Consider the following 14,189-nt stretch of genomic DNA (forward strand, 5'->3'; position numbering starts at 1 on the left):
TGTTTTATTGTGCTTTGCCTTATTGCACTTTGCAGATACTGTTTTTTTTGGTTTTTTTAAGATTGGCACCTGAGCTAATCTTTAATTAATTAAATTAATTTAGTTAATCTTGAATTAAGATTGGCATCTGTTGCTAATCTTTTTTTTTTTTTCCCTTCTTCTTCTTCTCTCCAAATCCCGCCCCTGGAACATAGGTCCTTCTGGCTCTGCTATGTGGGATGCTGCCTAAGCATGGCTTGAGGAGCAATGCTAGGTCTGTGCCCAGGATCCAAACCAGGGAAACCCTGGGCTGCTGAAGCAAAGCATGCGAACTTAACCACTTGGCCATGGGGCTGGCCCCTGATACTGTATTTTTTAAAAGTTGAAGGTTTGTGGCAATCTTGTGTCAAGCAAGTCTATTGGTGCAATTTTTCCAACAGTATTTGCTCATTTCATGTCTCTGTGTCACTTTTTGGTAATGCTCGCAACATTTCAAACTTTTTCATTATTCTTCTATTTTTAATAATGCTCTGTTATCAGTGATCTTTGATGTTATTACTGTAATTGTTTTGAGGTGCCACAAACTGCATCCATATAAGACAGTGAACTTAACCAATAAACGTGTGTGTTCTGATGCTCCAACCAGCAGTTCCCCTGTCTCTCCCCTTCTCTTTGGGGCTGGGTCTCCCTATTCCCTGAGACACAACCATATTGAAATTAAGCCAATTAACAACCCTACAATGGCCTCTAAGTGTTCAAGTGAAAGGAAGAGTCACATATCTCTCTTTAAATCAAAAGCTAGAAATAATTAAGCTTAATGAGGAAGGCATATCAAAAACCAAGATAGGCAAAAAGCTAGGCCTCTTGCACCAAATAGCCAAGTTGTGAAAGCAAAGGAAAAGTTCTTGAAGGAAATGAAAAGTGCCACTCCAGTGAACATATGAGTGATAAGAAAGCCAAACAGCCTTATTGTTGATACGGATAAAGTTTCAGTGGTCTGGATAGAAAACCAACCACAACATTCCCTTAAGTCTAAAACTAATCCAGAGCAAGGCCCTAACTCTCTTCAATTCTATGAAGACTGAGAGAGGGGAGGAAGCTGCAGAATAAAAGTGTGAAGTTAGCAGAGGTTGGTTCCTGACGTTTAAGGAAAGAAGCCATCTGCATAACATAAAAGGGCAAGGGGAAGCAGCAAGTGCTGACGTAGAAGCTGAAGCAAGTTACCCCAAAGATCTAGCTAAGATAATTCATGAAGGTGGCTAACTAAACAACAGATTTCCAATGTAGATGAAACAGCTTTATACTGGGAAAAGATGCCATCTAGGACTCTTATAGCTAGAAAAGAGAAGTCAATGCCTGGCTTCAAAGCTTCAAAGGACAGGATGACTCTCTTATTAGGGTGTAGCACAGCTGGTGACTTTAAGTGGAAGCCAATGGTCATTTACCATTCTGAAAATCCTAGAGCCCTTAAGAATTCTGCTACTACTCATTCTGTGCTCTATAAACGGAACAACAAAGGCTGGATGACAGCACATCTGTTTACAACATGGTTTACTGAATATTTTAAGCCCACTGTTGAGACCTCCTGCTCAGAAAAAGGATTCCTTTCAAAATACGACTGCTCATCAACAATGCACCTGGTCACCCAACAGCTCTGATGGAGATGTACAAGGAAAGTAATATTGTTTTCATGCCCGCTAACACAACACCCATTCTTCAGCCCATGGATCAAGGAGGGATTTTGACTCTCAAGTCTCATTATTTAAGACATACATTTCTTAAGTCTATAGCTTTCATAGGTAGTGAGTGATTCCTCTGATGGACTTGGGCACAGTAAATTGAAAACCTTCTGAAAAGGATCCACTATTCTAGATGCCATTAAGAGCATTCGCAATTCATGGAAAGAGGTCAAAATATCAACATTAACAAGAGTGTGATTCCAAACCACATGGATGACTTCGAGGGGTTCAAGACTTGAGTAAGGAAGTAACTGCAGATGTGGAAATAGCAAGAGAACTAGAATCAGAAGTGGAGCCTGAAGATGCAACAGCAATCTTATGATAAAACTTTAATTGAAGAGGAGTTGTTTCTTATGGATGAGCAAAGTGGTTTCCTGAGATGGAATCTAACCCCGGTGAAGACGCTGTGAAGACTGTTGAAATGACAACAAAGGATTTAGAATATTAAGTAAACTTAGTTGATAAAGAGGTGGGTTTGAGAGGATTGACTCCAATTTTGAAAGAAGTTCCACTGTGGATAAAATGCTATTCAAACTGCATCACATGCTACAGAGAAATTGTTCGTGAAAGGAAGAGTCAATCAATGTGACAAACTTCACTTCCGCCTTGCTTTAAAAAATTGCCACAGCCACCCCAACCTTCAGCAACTACCACCTTGATCAGTTAGCAACCATCAACATCGAGGCAAGACCCTCCATCAGCAAAAAGATTACAACTCGCTAAAGGCTCAGACGATGGTTAGCTTTTGTTTTTTACTACTGAGGAAGACTGGCCCTGAGCTAACCTCTGTGGCCAATCTTCCTCTATTTTGTATGTGGGTCACCACCACAGCATGGCTGACAAGTAGTGTAGGTCTGTGCCTGGGAACTGAACCCAGGCCACCAAAGTGGAGTGCACCAAATGTAACTACTAGGCCACAGGGCTGGCCTCTGGTTAGCATTTTTCAGTAATCAAGTATTTTTAAATTAGGTATGTACATGGGGCCAGACCAGTGGCACAGCAGTTAAGTTCGCACATTCCACTCTGGCAGTGCAGGGTTCGCCAGTTCGGATCCTGGGTGCGGATATGGTACTGCTTGGCAACCCATGCTGTGGTAGGCATCCCACATATAAAGTAGAGGAAGATGGGCACAGATGTTAGCTCAGGGCCAGTCTTCCTCACCAAAAAGAGGAGGATTGGCATCACATGTTAGCGCAGGGCTAATCTTCCTCCAAAAAAAAAATTAGGTATGTACATCATTTTTTTGGACATAATGCTATTATACATTTAACAGACTATAGTGTAAACATAACTTTTATATGCACCAGGAAACCAAAAAATTGTGTGACTTGTTTCATTGCGATATTTGCTTTATTGTGGTGGTCTGAAACCAAACCCACAGTATCTGCAAAGTATGCCTGTTTTTATTCTTGGTTATTGCAGTTTTCTTTGTACTATTTTTGTGTCATATTTTGTAACTGATTTGCTGATATTTAGAAATACTGTTGATTTTTATATGTTGACTTTGCATCTACTCACTTTACAGGACTCCTTAATTAGTTCTACTAATCTTTCAAATTATTCTCTTGAACATTCAAGACATAGGGCTATAATATCCGCAAATACTGAGTGTTTGTCCATTTGTTTCCAATACTTACACCTTTTATTGTTTTGTTTTACTGGATTAGCTAAGACCTCACACACAGTGTTGGACAATAACAGGGAGACCTGGTATCCTTGCTTTGTTCCTGATGTTTAGGAAACAGTAGATATTTGAAAGCTTAAACTCCATAATAAATATAAAAAATAATAGGATGTCATTTATGACTTCGAAATATTTTCTTAAAATTACAAAACTGTTTTTGAATAATTCTATGGATTCCTCTGCAAAAGTGCACTTGTGTTAATATTTTCCAAGAGATCATAAACATGTTTAACACTATGACTCCATCATCTTTTTACTTCAAAGGCATATTATATCACTGAAATTAAAGAGTAAGACACCAAAGTCTGACAGTTAATTTAATATAAAATGTTTCGTTATTTGCTTATAAATTTTCCTTGGCACATTAGGGTATTATACTACCATTAAAGCATGTCCAATGTTCTCATCTACATGTGCTCTCTGGAGTCTTAACAGGAGTGAAGTGGGGACTGGAGAAGAAATAAGTCTGTATTAAGAAAGAACATAATTCTTTTTCAGGGTAAAAGGCATATTCAAAATTGGTGTTACTACCTAGAGTTGCATGGGGACAATTTTTCATTAGTGGAGATTCTATCTCACTTGCTATGTTTTATAGTATTGACTTATTTCTCCTCTTACTTTTCAGAAAAACATAATATCTATAGGAAATGTACATCTAAAAAATTAATACAGCATTCCTGATGTTAAGCATCAGCTAATCCTGCTGTTTCATTTTATATTTCTACCACACAAATTTTTACTTTTATGGATTTTTGTTTTATTATTAATATATTTTCACTGATAAATGTTTTCACAGTAAAATTTTAGCATACATTTGTTTTTTATTTTTCTAAGTTAGAAACTTGGGTTTCACAGAAAAACAACTCCCTTACATTCAACAAATATACTTCAAAGAAATAAAATTAAATATTAAATAAATGGACTGTGTTAAATTAACTACATCTGTCTTTTTCTTTCCACTCGTTTTTTATTTTGTGATAAGAAATTACTTGAATTGTTGACAATAATTCCGCATGATAACACGCATATTTATTTACTGATGTCTACTCATTTAGCTATAATTAAATTTACATTTTTTGGTATATACTAACATCAACAAATATTTCCCTAACATCATTTTTCACCACTGCCAACTTTTGGCTCTTATGTATTGAATCAGTCATATTAACATATTAACATTTAAAATTACCTGGACCAGAAGTGTTACTGGGCCACTTTTATCCACTTCTAATATTTCACCATTCTTTGTGCCAACTAAAATATGACCATGTCCTAATGATATGGCACGTATAGATGGGTTATCTTCCAAGAGAAGACCTGAAATGTTAAGTGGAGATTTTCTTTAGGTATGAAGTTACTATAATACAAGGATGTATATATTGCCAATGATGTTATTTTGACAATGAAAATCACACTACAAGGTTGCTTTCTCCTATATTTCAAGTATTCTAATAAAAGCATGCCTTTCCCCCAATCGTTCAATTTACTAATCTCAAAAGTAGGCACCATTTATATACTACAATTCTATGATTCTGTATTATCCCAGATCCCCTGCTACCATTCTGACAACTGTTTCTTTTCCTCTTAGATGTGCCCCTCCTCATCTACCTCCTGTGCCTCTTAGAGCACATACAATATTCTGGTTGGAAATTTTAACTCAACTTACGATTAATTCATTTATGTCTACTGTGTCCTAGGCAGGCTTCCGAGATCTATTGGTAAACATGACAGAGCCAGCTCTTGACCTCACAGGGCATACAATGAGAAAAAAAACCCTGTGTGAGGAGCATATGCAAGAGAATTTAACCTTTTTCAGGGGGAGGGGAGTGGAAGGAATCATCCTAGAAGAAATAACATTTGAGATCTGGAAAATGAATATATGGTCAGGTAACTGGAGAGGTCAGGAGGGAGAAGGAAAGGTAAATTCTAGGCAAAAGTAATAGCAGATAGAAAGGCCTGGAGGTCAGAGTATGATGCAGCGCCTTAATGCACCGAGAGAAAGGGGAAGGGGAGAACGGCCTGCAAGGCTAGAGAGGCAGGGTCAACAAAACACCAAGTTTGATGATAAATTCCTGACTGGTGCTAAATGTGATTTTCTTTGGAAAATTAAAAATGTTAAGAATTAACATTAGTAATCTTGTACTTGGTTAATATTTTACCATGTATACCACAGAAAATAGATTTTGAAAGGGCAGCAATGATTCTGGCACCCAACTAAGTGGCTTCCCCCATTTAACTCTGATGCCTGTCTAGTAAAGAAGGAAAAATGCATTCCGTGTGCTCCACCTCAGTGACCACACATGTTAATGAGCAATTAATCTTTTTTCCTACAAAGTAAATTAAATCTCAAACCACCTTTAGACCCTGGGGCCAAAGCAGCTCTTTTTATAGCATAGGTCTTGAGACATCTTTCAAAGGAGTCATCCCAAAGAGCTACCACACCATCTTTTCCTCCAGTTACAAATCCCTATGAAAGTAAAAGATTCAAGTTAATAAAGATTTAGATATTTAAAAAAATAATAACCGTCTTTATATTGAAAAACTCTAGAACAAAGAACATTCATAGCCAAAAGTTACAGCTCATAAAGAACAAGAGTTATCCTAAGAATTCAATGTTTTTTTAAACATCAACATGGAGTCTGCAAAAATATTTACACTGACACTAAACATTCTACTTTTAGGATAGGACTTTAAAAACACAGTTTGTAATTTGGAACCATAAAATAGCTCTACCACTTTCAGCAAGTTAAATATATTCTCCTGGAGGTTTCATAATCCCACCCTTTAAAAAGAGAGGATAGAGCCCTAGCGGTTAAAGTTTGGCGCACTCTGCTTCGGTAGCCCAGGTTTGGTTCCCAAGCACAGAACCACACCGGTCGTCTGCCAGTAGCCATGCTGTGGTGGCAGCTCACATAGAAGAACTAGAAGGACTTACAACTAGAATAATAATATGTACTGGGGCTTTAGGGAGGGGGGCAAAAAAAAAGAGGAAGATTGGCCACAGATGTTAGCTTAGGGCAAATCTTTTCCAGCAAAAGAAAAAAGAAAAAAAAAAAAAAAGAGAGAGGATAGTAACAGTAGCTACCTCACAGGACATGGTGATAATATATAAAGCACTTACACAACTTTTGACACATAGTGATTAATAAATATTAACTTTTTAAACAGCAGACCTATTTCACTGTGTGATCAGAAGTTTAAAAGGAGGAATGAAACAAGGTCAAAAAGACTCTAGTTCATAGATCATTATTGGGTGGCCAAGCTAAGCAGGAAGGCAAAATTCCTTTACTTGTGAAAATGTTCTATACTCCATGATCAAATTGTGTTTAACTTAAAATATCTTTAGGTTACTTACTTTTTCCAACGCATGCATACTGAAGACTGGCCCATCATGTGCTTTAACTGTTTTTACAAGAAAGACATCTCTCCAGATACACACATCTCCTGTGGATGTTCCAGAAAAAGCCATCTCTTCAGTCCATCCATACACTGCACACATCATTGTGTCATTTTTCCCCAGTGTGCCTATGTAGCCTTTTCTTCCAATCAATCCTCCCCCTGGTTCATAAAAAATATTACAAGAGTACCACTTTCAAAACGTATAAAATTATAAAGCAGTAAAATTTCTTTGCTACTGTTGTTTTTGTTTAAATACAAAAACATGGAACAGTAAGGAGAATTAAAAAGAAAATTACAGGTCTCTCATTCAGTGACTTGGGCAACACTTTGCCCAGCTTAGGCAGCCATACCAATGGCTGATTTTAGGCCATAGCATTTTGGATAAACAAAAACACGTGCTAAGTCAATTTTAATTAGTTCTTAGTACTTCTGATTACGTTTTTCAAAATTTTTATTATGAAGCATTTAATACAAAAAGGTATAAAAAACAATGCAATGAACACCTGTATCAATACACTATCAACTTACATAAAATTACTAAACAACTGAAAGGCGATGACAATCCCATCTCCCTTTTCACCTCTTATTCTGAATGCGGTGTTGATTATTCTCACACATTCCTTTATATATATTTTAATACTTATTTATGAATTCTTAGGGCAATGTCATATTATTTTTCATGTTTTAAAATTTTCTATAAATACCATCCTGTATGTATTCTTTTGCAACTTGCTTTTTTCACTAATGATTTGTTATGGAGTTTTATACATGCTGATTTGTACCTCTAGAAAACTCATTTTCATAACTATATAGCATTCCATTATATAAACAAACACAATCTGTCCACTTTCCTATTAATGGTCACTTAAGTTGTCTCCAAGATTTGCTATTGAAAACAATGCTGCTTTAAACATTTTTGTCAGGGCTTCTTCTATACAAGAGATGCTCTAGTAATGCCTAGGAATGGCCATAGGGTATGTGCAAAAGGAACAACACATAAATGAGAGGTATCATCTGTTGCCATATTGTTATCCAGGGTTGATAAATCTATTTACACTCCCATTAATAGTGAAGAGAGTTCCTATTATTTCCCAGCTTTCAGGAACACTTGTTATTGTCAGACTGGGGGATGAAATACCAACTAAATTTTATTGTGGTTTTAATTTGCATTTCCCTGATTATTAATGGGCTGTATCATCTTTTCCTATTTTAATTGGCCATTCACTACCTGTTGATACCTTTTGCCCATTTTTCCAATTAAAGTCATTCATTCACTCAAGAAATACATATGCCAGGTACTATTCAAGGCACTGGGGGTAGAGCTTTGAACAAAACAGACAACGAAATTCCTTGTTTTCATGGAGCTTCCTGGTGAGAGATAGTCAATAAATATGACAAATAAGTAAGATGTATAGTATGTTAGAAGATGATAGGAGCCATGGAGAAAACATAGACATAAAAAGGAGATAAGAAGTGACATGGGTCCATTTTCAGTACGGTGGTTAAGAAAGGCCTCACTGAGAAGGTAATATCTCAATGCAGACCTGAAGGAGGTAGCAAGAACAAGCTATGCAAGAACAGTGTTCAGGGCAGAGGGAGCAGCAAGTCCAAAGGCCCCAAATGCAGGAATGTGACAAGAATCTTCAAGGAACAATCAGGGAGGCCAGTATAAAGTAGGAAAGAAAGTAAGGGAGGCACTAATGGGAGATGGGGTCAGAGAGGTCAAAGGCAGTATTTCAGGCCGCTGTAAGGATTTAACTTTTACTCTATATGAGATGGAAAACATTTGGGTAGTTGGAATGACAAGATCTGGCATATGATTTATTAACAGGTTCATTCTGACTTCTGGGTTGAAAGAAAATTGAAGAGCAGCAAGGATGAAAAGAGAAGTCTATTTCAATCATCTGGGCAAATGATAAAGGTGGCATGGACCACGGTGGTAGCATGGAAGATGATGAAAAGTGGTCACATTCCAGATCCATTTGTAAGATTGTCTTTTCTTAACATAGCAGCCAGAGTCATCAGTGAACCTCAAGGGCAGTTAAGTGGAGAGGTGAAGGAAAAAAAAACATTAGACTTCTCTCAAGAGAAAGAAGACGACACATTGCAAATTGAAAGTGTAAACAACTGTTTGGAGGTGTTTCAGTACGTGGGTAAGAAGAGAAATTGATTAGCAATTGGAGAAGAGAGTTGAAGGGGTTTTGTTGGGTTTTAAGATGGAGAATAACACCATACTTGTATGCTGAAGGGAAAGTCTGTAGAGAAGGAAAACTGATGATGTAGGAGAGAAAGGGAAGAAGAGTTGAAGTCATGTCCTTGAGTAGGTGACAGCAGAAGAGATCTAGTACACAAGTGGAGGGATTGGCCTTCACTAGAGCACAGACTACCCATCTAGAACAGGGTCAGCAAACTACAGGCTGCAGGCCAAATTCTGCCACCATCTATTTTGTACGGTGCGCACTGGAGCAAATTGGCACTATGAGCTGCAGAGGTCACGCCTGTTTCCTTCTCTGCTTCCAGAGCCTGATTCCCTGACTTTTGGCTGCTAACTAGCAGCTGCCCGGGGCTTGAGTTGGTTACTATCTGGAAGTTGAGGATTTTGCTAATGGCAACTGCTGGGACCCAGCAGTGGAACTGAAGTCAAGGAGTCGCCTTGCCTCTGGCCAGCTGCCCAAGTTGAGAAGTTAGGGCTCTCCAGAAGGAGAAGGACACACTAGGATCTCTGCGTTACTTGGGCAGAGTGAAGCTGACCATGATCCCACCCCCCAAACGTGCAGGTCCCCTCTGCTGCAGCAGGCTGATCTCGGAAAGAATGTCTCCAGTTAACGGCAACTGGGTGCAAACAGGGTAGAGCAGAGCAGGAGTTCTCTCTCTTGTTCTATAAATACCTACATAATATTCTTGATTTTGTTCCTGGGCCTGGAAAATCTAAAATATTTATTATTTGGTCATTTACAGAAAGAGTTTACCACCCCTGGTTTAGATAATCAATAGCTGTGTCTTCTGATACATACAGCATAACATGTTCCTACTGCACAAGGTCATGTTTTCCTTGCACTCAAAAACTTTCAATGGCTCCCCACCCCCACCAGCCACAGAATAGAGTTCAAATTCCTTAAAGGATAGACTAATAATTCATAACTTGGAATTCTCAAAGCCTATACCTGGAAGGTAAAAAGGTAAAAAGCACCCTTTTAACCTCAGGCCTAAGTCATCTTTAACTTAGTTTACATAAAGCTATACATTCAGAGATTAGACAGCATTTACTCAGATTAATAAAGTGGCTACTTATTTCCCACTTGGCTAGTGAACGCTGTAGATCAGAACCCCAAAAGTGAAGAAGGTTAAAATGTACACCAAAGCCTTAACATTTATCCTTCTACGGTTCAGTTTCAGATCTATTATATGTCAAATCAAACTGAAGGAGAAAAGTTAATTGCAAATCTTTTCATTTTAAGGCTACTTACTTTCATTAAGTCTCTTATTTCAAATACACTTATAGTTTTTTTTCAAGACAGAAATAATAAGCATTACTTGCTGGGTATTTGCAATTCCAAGTAACTAAGATACTCAAAATTTTTCTCTAAATGTACGGGAATGAAATCATAAATGTGAAAATACTTCTTTTTAATTTGTAAATGTATATACACTATGATCTGATGAATCTGGGATGAAGATCAATTCGTGTCTTACGCAGCTTACAACTTGAAAGTTACTTGAACTTTGGAAATGTCTTTAATGAGCCTATTCTTTTCTAATAATGTTTCACTTTTTCCTATATTTATGTATTTTATCTGAAAGGTTTAAGTGTGCTGAGACTTTGATGTTAAATTGCTGGAGTTTATACTATTCTATTTGGAAAAGAGGCTTTTATTTTAAAACATGAACTTCTTCCACAGTTATTGTTTTACAGTTACAAATGACTAAGTAATATGAAATTCCATTTCTATATCATTCTATAGCATATGAAGAATTTTAAAAAAATTTTTCATGTTCAGTTTAGACCAAAAACATCTTTAACAGAAGGAAGGAGTCTGGACATCACTTGATTAATCTTCTAAGTTAAATCCTGTTGCAAACACGAATACTACATCAATGCAGCCAATAAATGACAATAAAATAAATCTTACATTTGTTTAAAATGTACCAAGACAACTGTGCATCACTTTTTCAAAAAATGAACTTTGTATTTTGGATAATTTTAGATTTTCATAAAAGACACAAAGATAACACAGAAGGTTCTCGTATACTCCTTATCCAGTTTCGCTTAATGTTAACATCTTACATCTATAGTAATCTATACTATACTATATTACAGTACATCTATAGTAATCTATAGACTATTTGTCAAAACTAAGAAACCAACATGTTTGTTACATTACTATTAACTGACCTCCGACTTCATTCAGATTTCACCTGTTTTTCCACTAATGTCTCTTTTCTGTTCCAGGATCCAATCTAGGATACCACACTGCACTTAGCTAAATCACTTTTTAAAGTAACAATTTCTTAAATTTCAAAGGAGTAAAAAGAAGCACTTTCTTACCTGCTCTACGCCAAAATTTCATGTGTTTAATTCCAGCTGTAATTAATTTATCAGGCACGTAGGGGTTCATCTTTACAACAAAAATCTTATCTTTACTTCCTCTGAAATAAATACCAAAATGTTTTAACTCTGAAGATAAATCTCTCCTGTAATAATCTTTTGCCTAATCCATACCTTTATCCTGATTACTCCATTACTGAATGCTTGGCCCACTTGTCTCTCAAGTTTGGAATATGGAATCATGCATTTGTACATTTGTTATTTTGTCATTATTTTAATATATTAACTCTAATCAACAGAGTCTTAAAAGACAGGAACAACGAGAATTGAACTTCTTGTGGATAGTACCTATTGCACCTACTACAGTACTGTGCACAGGGAATGCTATTTTTGGAGTAAATAAGTTAAAGAAATTTTTTAAAATACTCTGTTATAGCTTAATATAGCCTTTCCAAACACAAAGTTCCCCTTAAATTATTTTATATTTGGGCATTGTCTATATACTCTGGAAAAAAAGCACTTATCTATATATTTTAAGTGTTTTAATGTCTTACTTTAAGGAACAGGAAATTAAAAAAAATAGTCTCTGACACTGTTTCCTCCTTTAAAGCAACTATTCATATTTTTTATTATTATAGAAATAATACATGCTCATTGCAGAAAATTTAGAAAATAAAAAATATAACATAGAAAATAAAAATAATCTATAATTTATTTGTGATATATGAGTGTGTACATATCTTCTTTCATTCAAATATATAAGCATTTTATCATACTTTCCAAGGACTTTATAATAGCTTATCATACAGTAGAATTCATGCTACCTGTAAATGGAGATTTTAGATAACAGCTTTTTTCAAATTAGTTACATTACTAATTGTCATACTAGTTACATTAAAAAGCAGGTTCACAAGGGATAAACCTACAAATGAATCCTGAAATTGTTTGTCTTTTTACCATGATTATACTATTTATTTGATGGTAATAAAGACAGCAGCAATAAACAAAGCTTCAAAATTGTTTTAATTAAAAAATTTTTAAGTCCAAAGTAATGGTAGTATTTTGTCAATGTGATATCAGGGTTTTTTCCCTACCTTGCTATTGAAAGTTTCTCTCCTTTCTTCCAGTCCCACAGCACAATAGTATGGCCATCATCTATTCCAACTGAGGCCAAACGTTTCCCATCCGCTATGAAAATTCATCAGAGAGATATACTGAGCATTAACATCAGAAGATAAAAAACATTCAGTACACATTCTAAAACCACAGCACCATATTTAAAATTTTATCAAATAATGCTAAATGTTAGGCATGCATACATCTATTAAAAGAATTAGAATTTATAAGGGGGGACAGTTTCTCAACATATCTACTGGCATTTTCTCTGAGCTCATTTACTTTATCTATCCACCAGGATGGAATGAGGGGAAGGAGGAAGATAAGTAGATAGACTTAAAAAATGAGGAGGAAAGGAAAAACTGAAAGAAGGAAGAAAAGATTTACTTCAATTAAATTCACCATAAGAATTCCACTGTGATATAAGAACTTACAGCAACAATGAAAAGTTAATCATTGAAAAAGATGTAGGTTAAAACTATATATTGCCATTAATACGATGATTTTTAGTGAAGGTTAATCACTTTAGTTGTTACTATTATCAAGCAACAAGCAATGACTGTATTAGACAAATGATTGAGCTAAATTAGTCATGCTGACAGGTGTTCACGTGTTTACAGGTTATAAAGGCTCAAACTCCACTAAAATGTTTGCCACTCTACCACACTTTTGCAGACCTCAATTAGTTCATTGCTACCAGTGGCATTTTTCCTGTTGACTCCCTTAGTTTGCCGTTCATTTTCTTCCTTCTTGATTCTTAGCAGATCCCTGAACGTGTATATACATTTTCTCCCAAAACTCTGCTATGAATAATTCACTATCACTTTAGTCAGAGCAGCAGACAGCACAAATTTACTGTTTCGTTTATTATAAATTTCTCTATTAATGGTATTTCCCTCCTCTTCCCGAACCACATGCTGGCTTTCATTGTAGATCTATCTGCAGCTCTTAAACTTTCAAACATACAGCAACAACGTAACATAATCTGAAATTATTTTGGTAAAAGGGCTTGGAATTGTCACTTCATAGAAATGTTACAAAACAAATACTTCAGTTCTCAACTCTTTTTTTCTTAGCTTTCACCCTAAACATTTTCATAATTAACTCTGTGGCTGTAAAATATTAAGTGAGATCAGGGTTTGCCCAAAGTAGAAGATATATACCACTAGTAGTAATTGGATAGTTTTAGATGTTATGCAAACATTTTTTATTTTAATAGAAACATATTTAAATTAACAGGTATTCAAAATTACACTCATTAAATTATAATTATAAACCAGCCAGCAAACCCACTCTTTCACAGCCCTGATTGGTTAGGACAACAGTATGCATATTTGATAAAAATTGTGAAGGTCATAGCTAAATGACAAGTGCAGCACTGATTTAGACTAAAATGCTATGTATTGCACCTCTGTATTTTGGTCATTCTTACTGAGATAGAAAACAGCCTTACCTGAGAAATCAACAGCACAGACACCATATTGGTGGTAGCCCTTTAAAATTGACAATGGTTTAATGGTCTCTGTATCCCATATGTGAATTGAGGGATCCCTACCTACCTAAGATAGAAAGAATTATAAAAGTCACTTTATACAATTAAATTATTTTCATATCTATTAAAAAGAAATAAGACAGGAGATTTTACAGCCTATCTTATTTGCTATAGATATTTATCAAATAAAAAATATAAAGTAGGTGATATATGTGACTAACATTTTTTTCTTAC

At 35.8% G+C, this 14,189-nt stretch overlaps 1 protein-coding gene across 9 annotated transcripts in view; it reads right to left on the bottom strand.

Annotated features, from left to right (window-relative positions):
- The window catches only part of EML5 (EMAP like 5), a 139,848-nt gene that overhangs the window by 58,616 nt on the left and 67,043 nt on the right, over positions 1–14,189 (bottom strand). For 8 of the 9 annotated variants that reach the window (XR_011504730.1, XR_011504731.1, XM_070514168.1 and 5 more), the window contains exons 15-20: positions 13,917–14,018; positions 12,442–12,535; positions 11,348–11,448; positions 6,758–6,960; positions 5,758–5,869; positions 4,592–4,719 (exon numbers count right to left, since the gene is read on the bottom strand). Coding sequence is in view for 7 of the 9 variants with exons in the window: in XM_070514168.1 (XP_070370269.1) it covers positions 4,592–4,719; positions 5,758–5,869; positions 6,758–6,960; positions 11,348–11,448; positions 12,442–12,535; positions 13,917–14,018 (740 nt within the window). In the remaining 2 variants the exon portion in view is untranslated. The remainder of the gene's footprint in view (positions 1–4,591; positions 4,720–5,757; positions 5,870–6,757; positions 6,961–11,347; positions 11,449–12,441; positions 12,536–13,916; positions 14,019–14,189) is intronic. The other variant, XM_070514169.1, reaches the window with a different exon arrangement.

The sequence above is a fragment of the Equus asinus genome, chromosome 7 (assembly GCF_041296235.1).
Source record: "Equus asinus isolate D_3611 breed Donkey chromosome 7, EquAss-T2T_v2, whole genome shotgun sequence".
Taxonomy (NCBI): domain Eukaryota; kingdom Metazoa; phylum Chordata; class Mammalia; order Perissodactyla; family Equidae; genus Equus; species Equus asinus.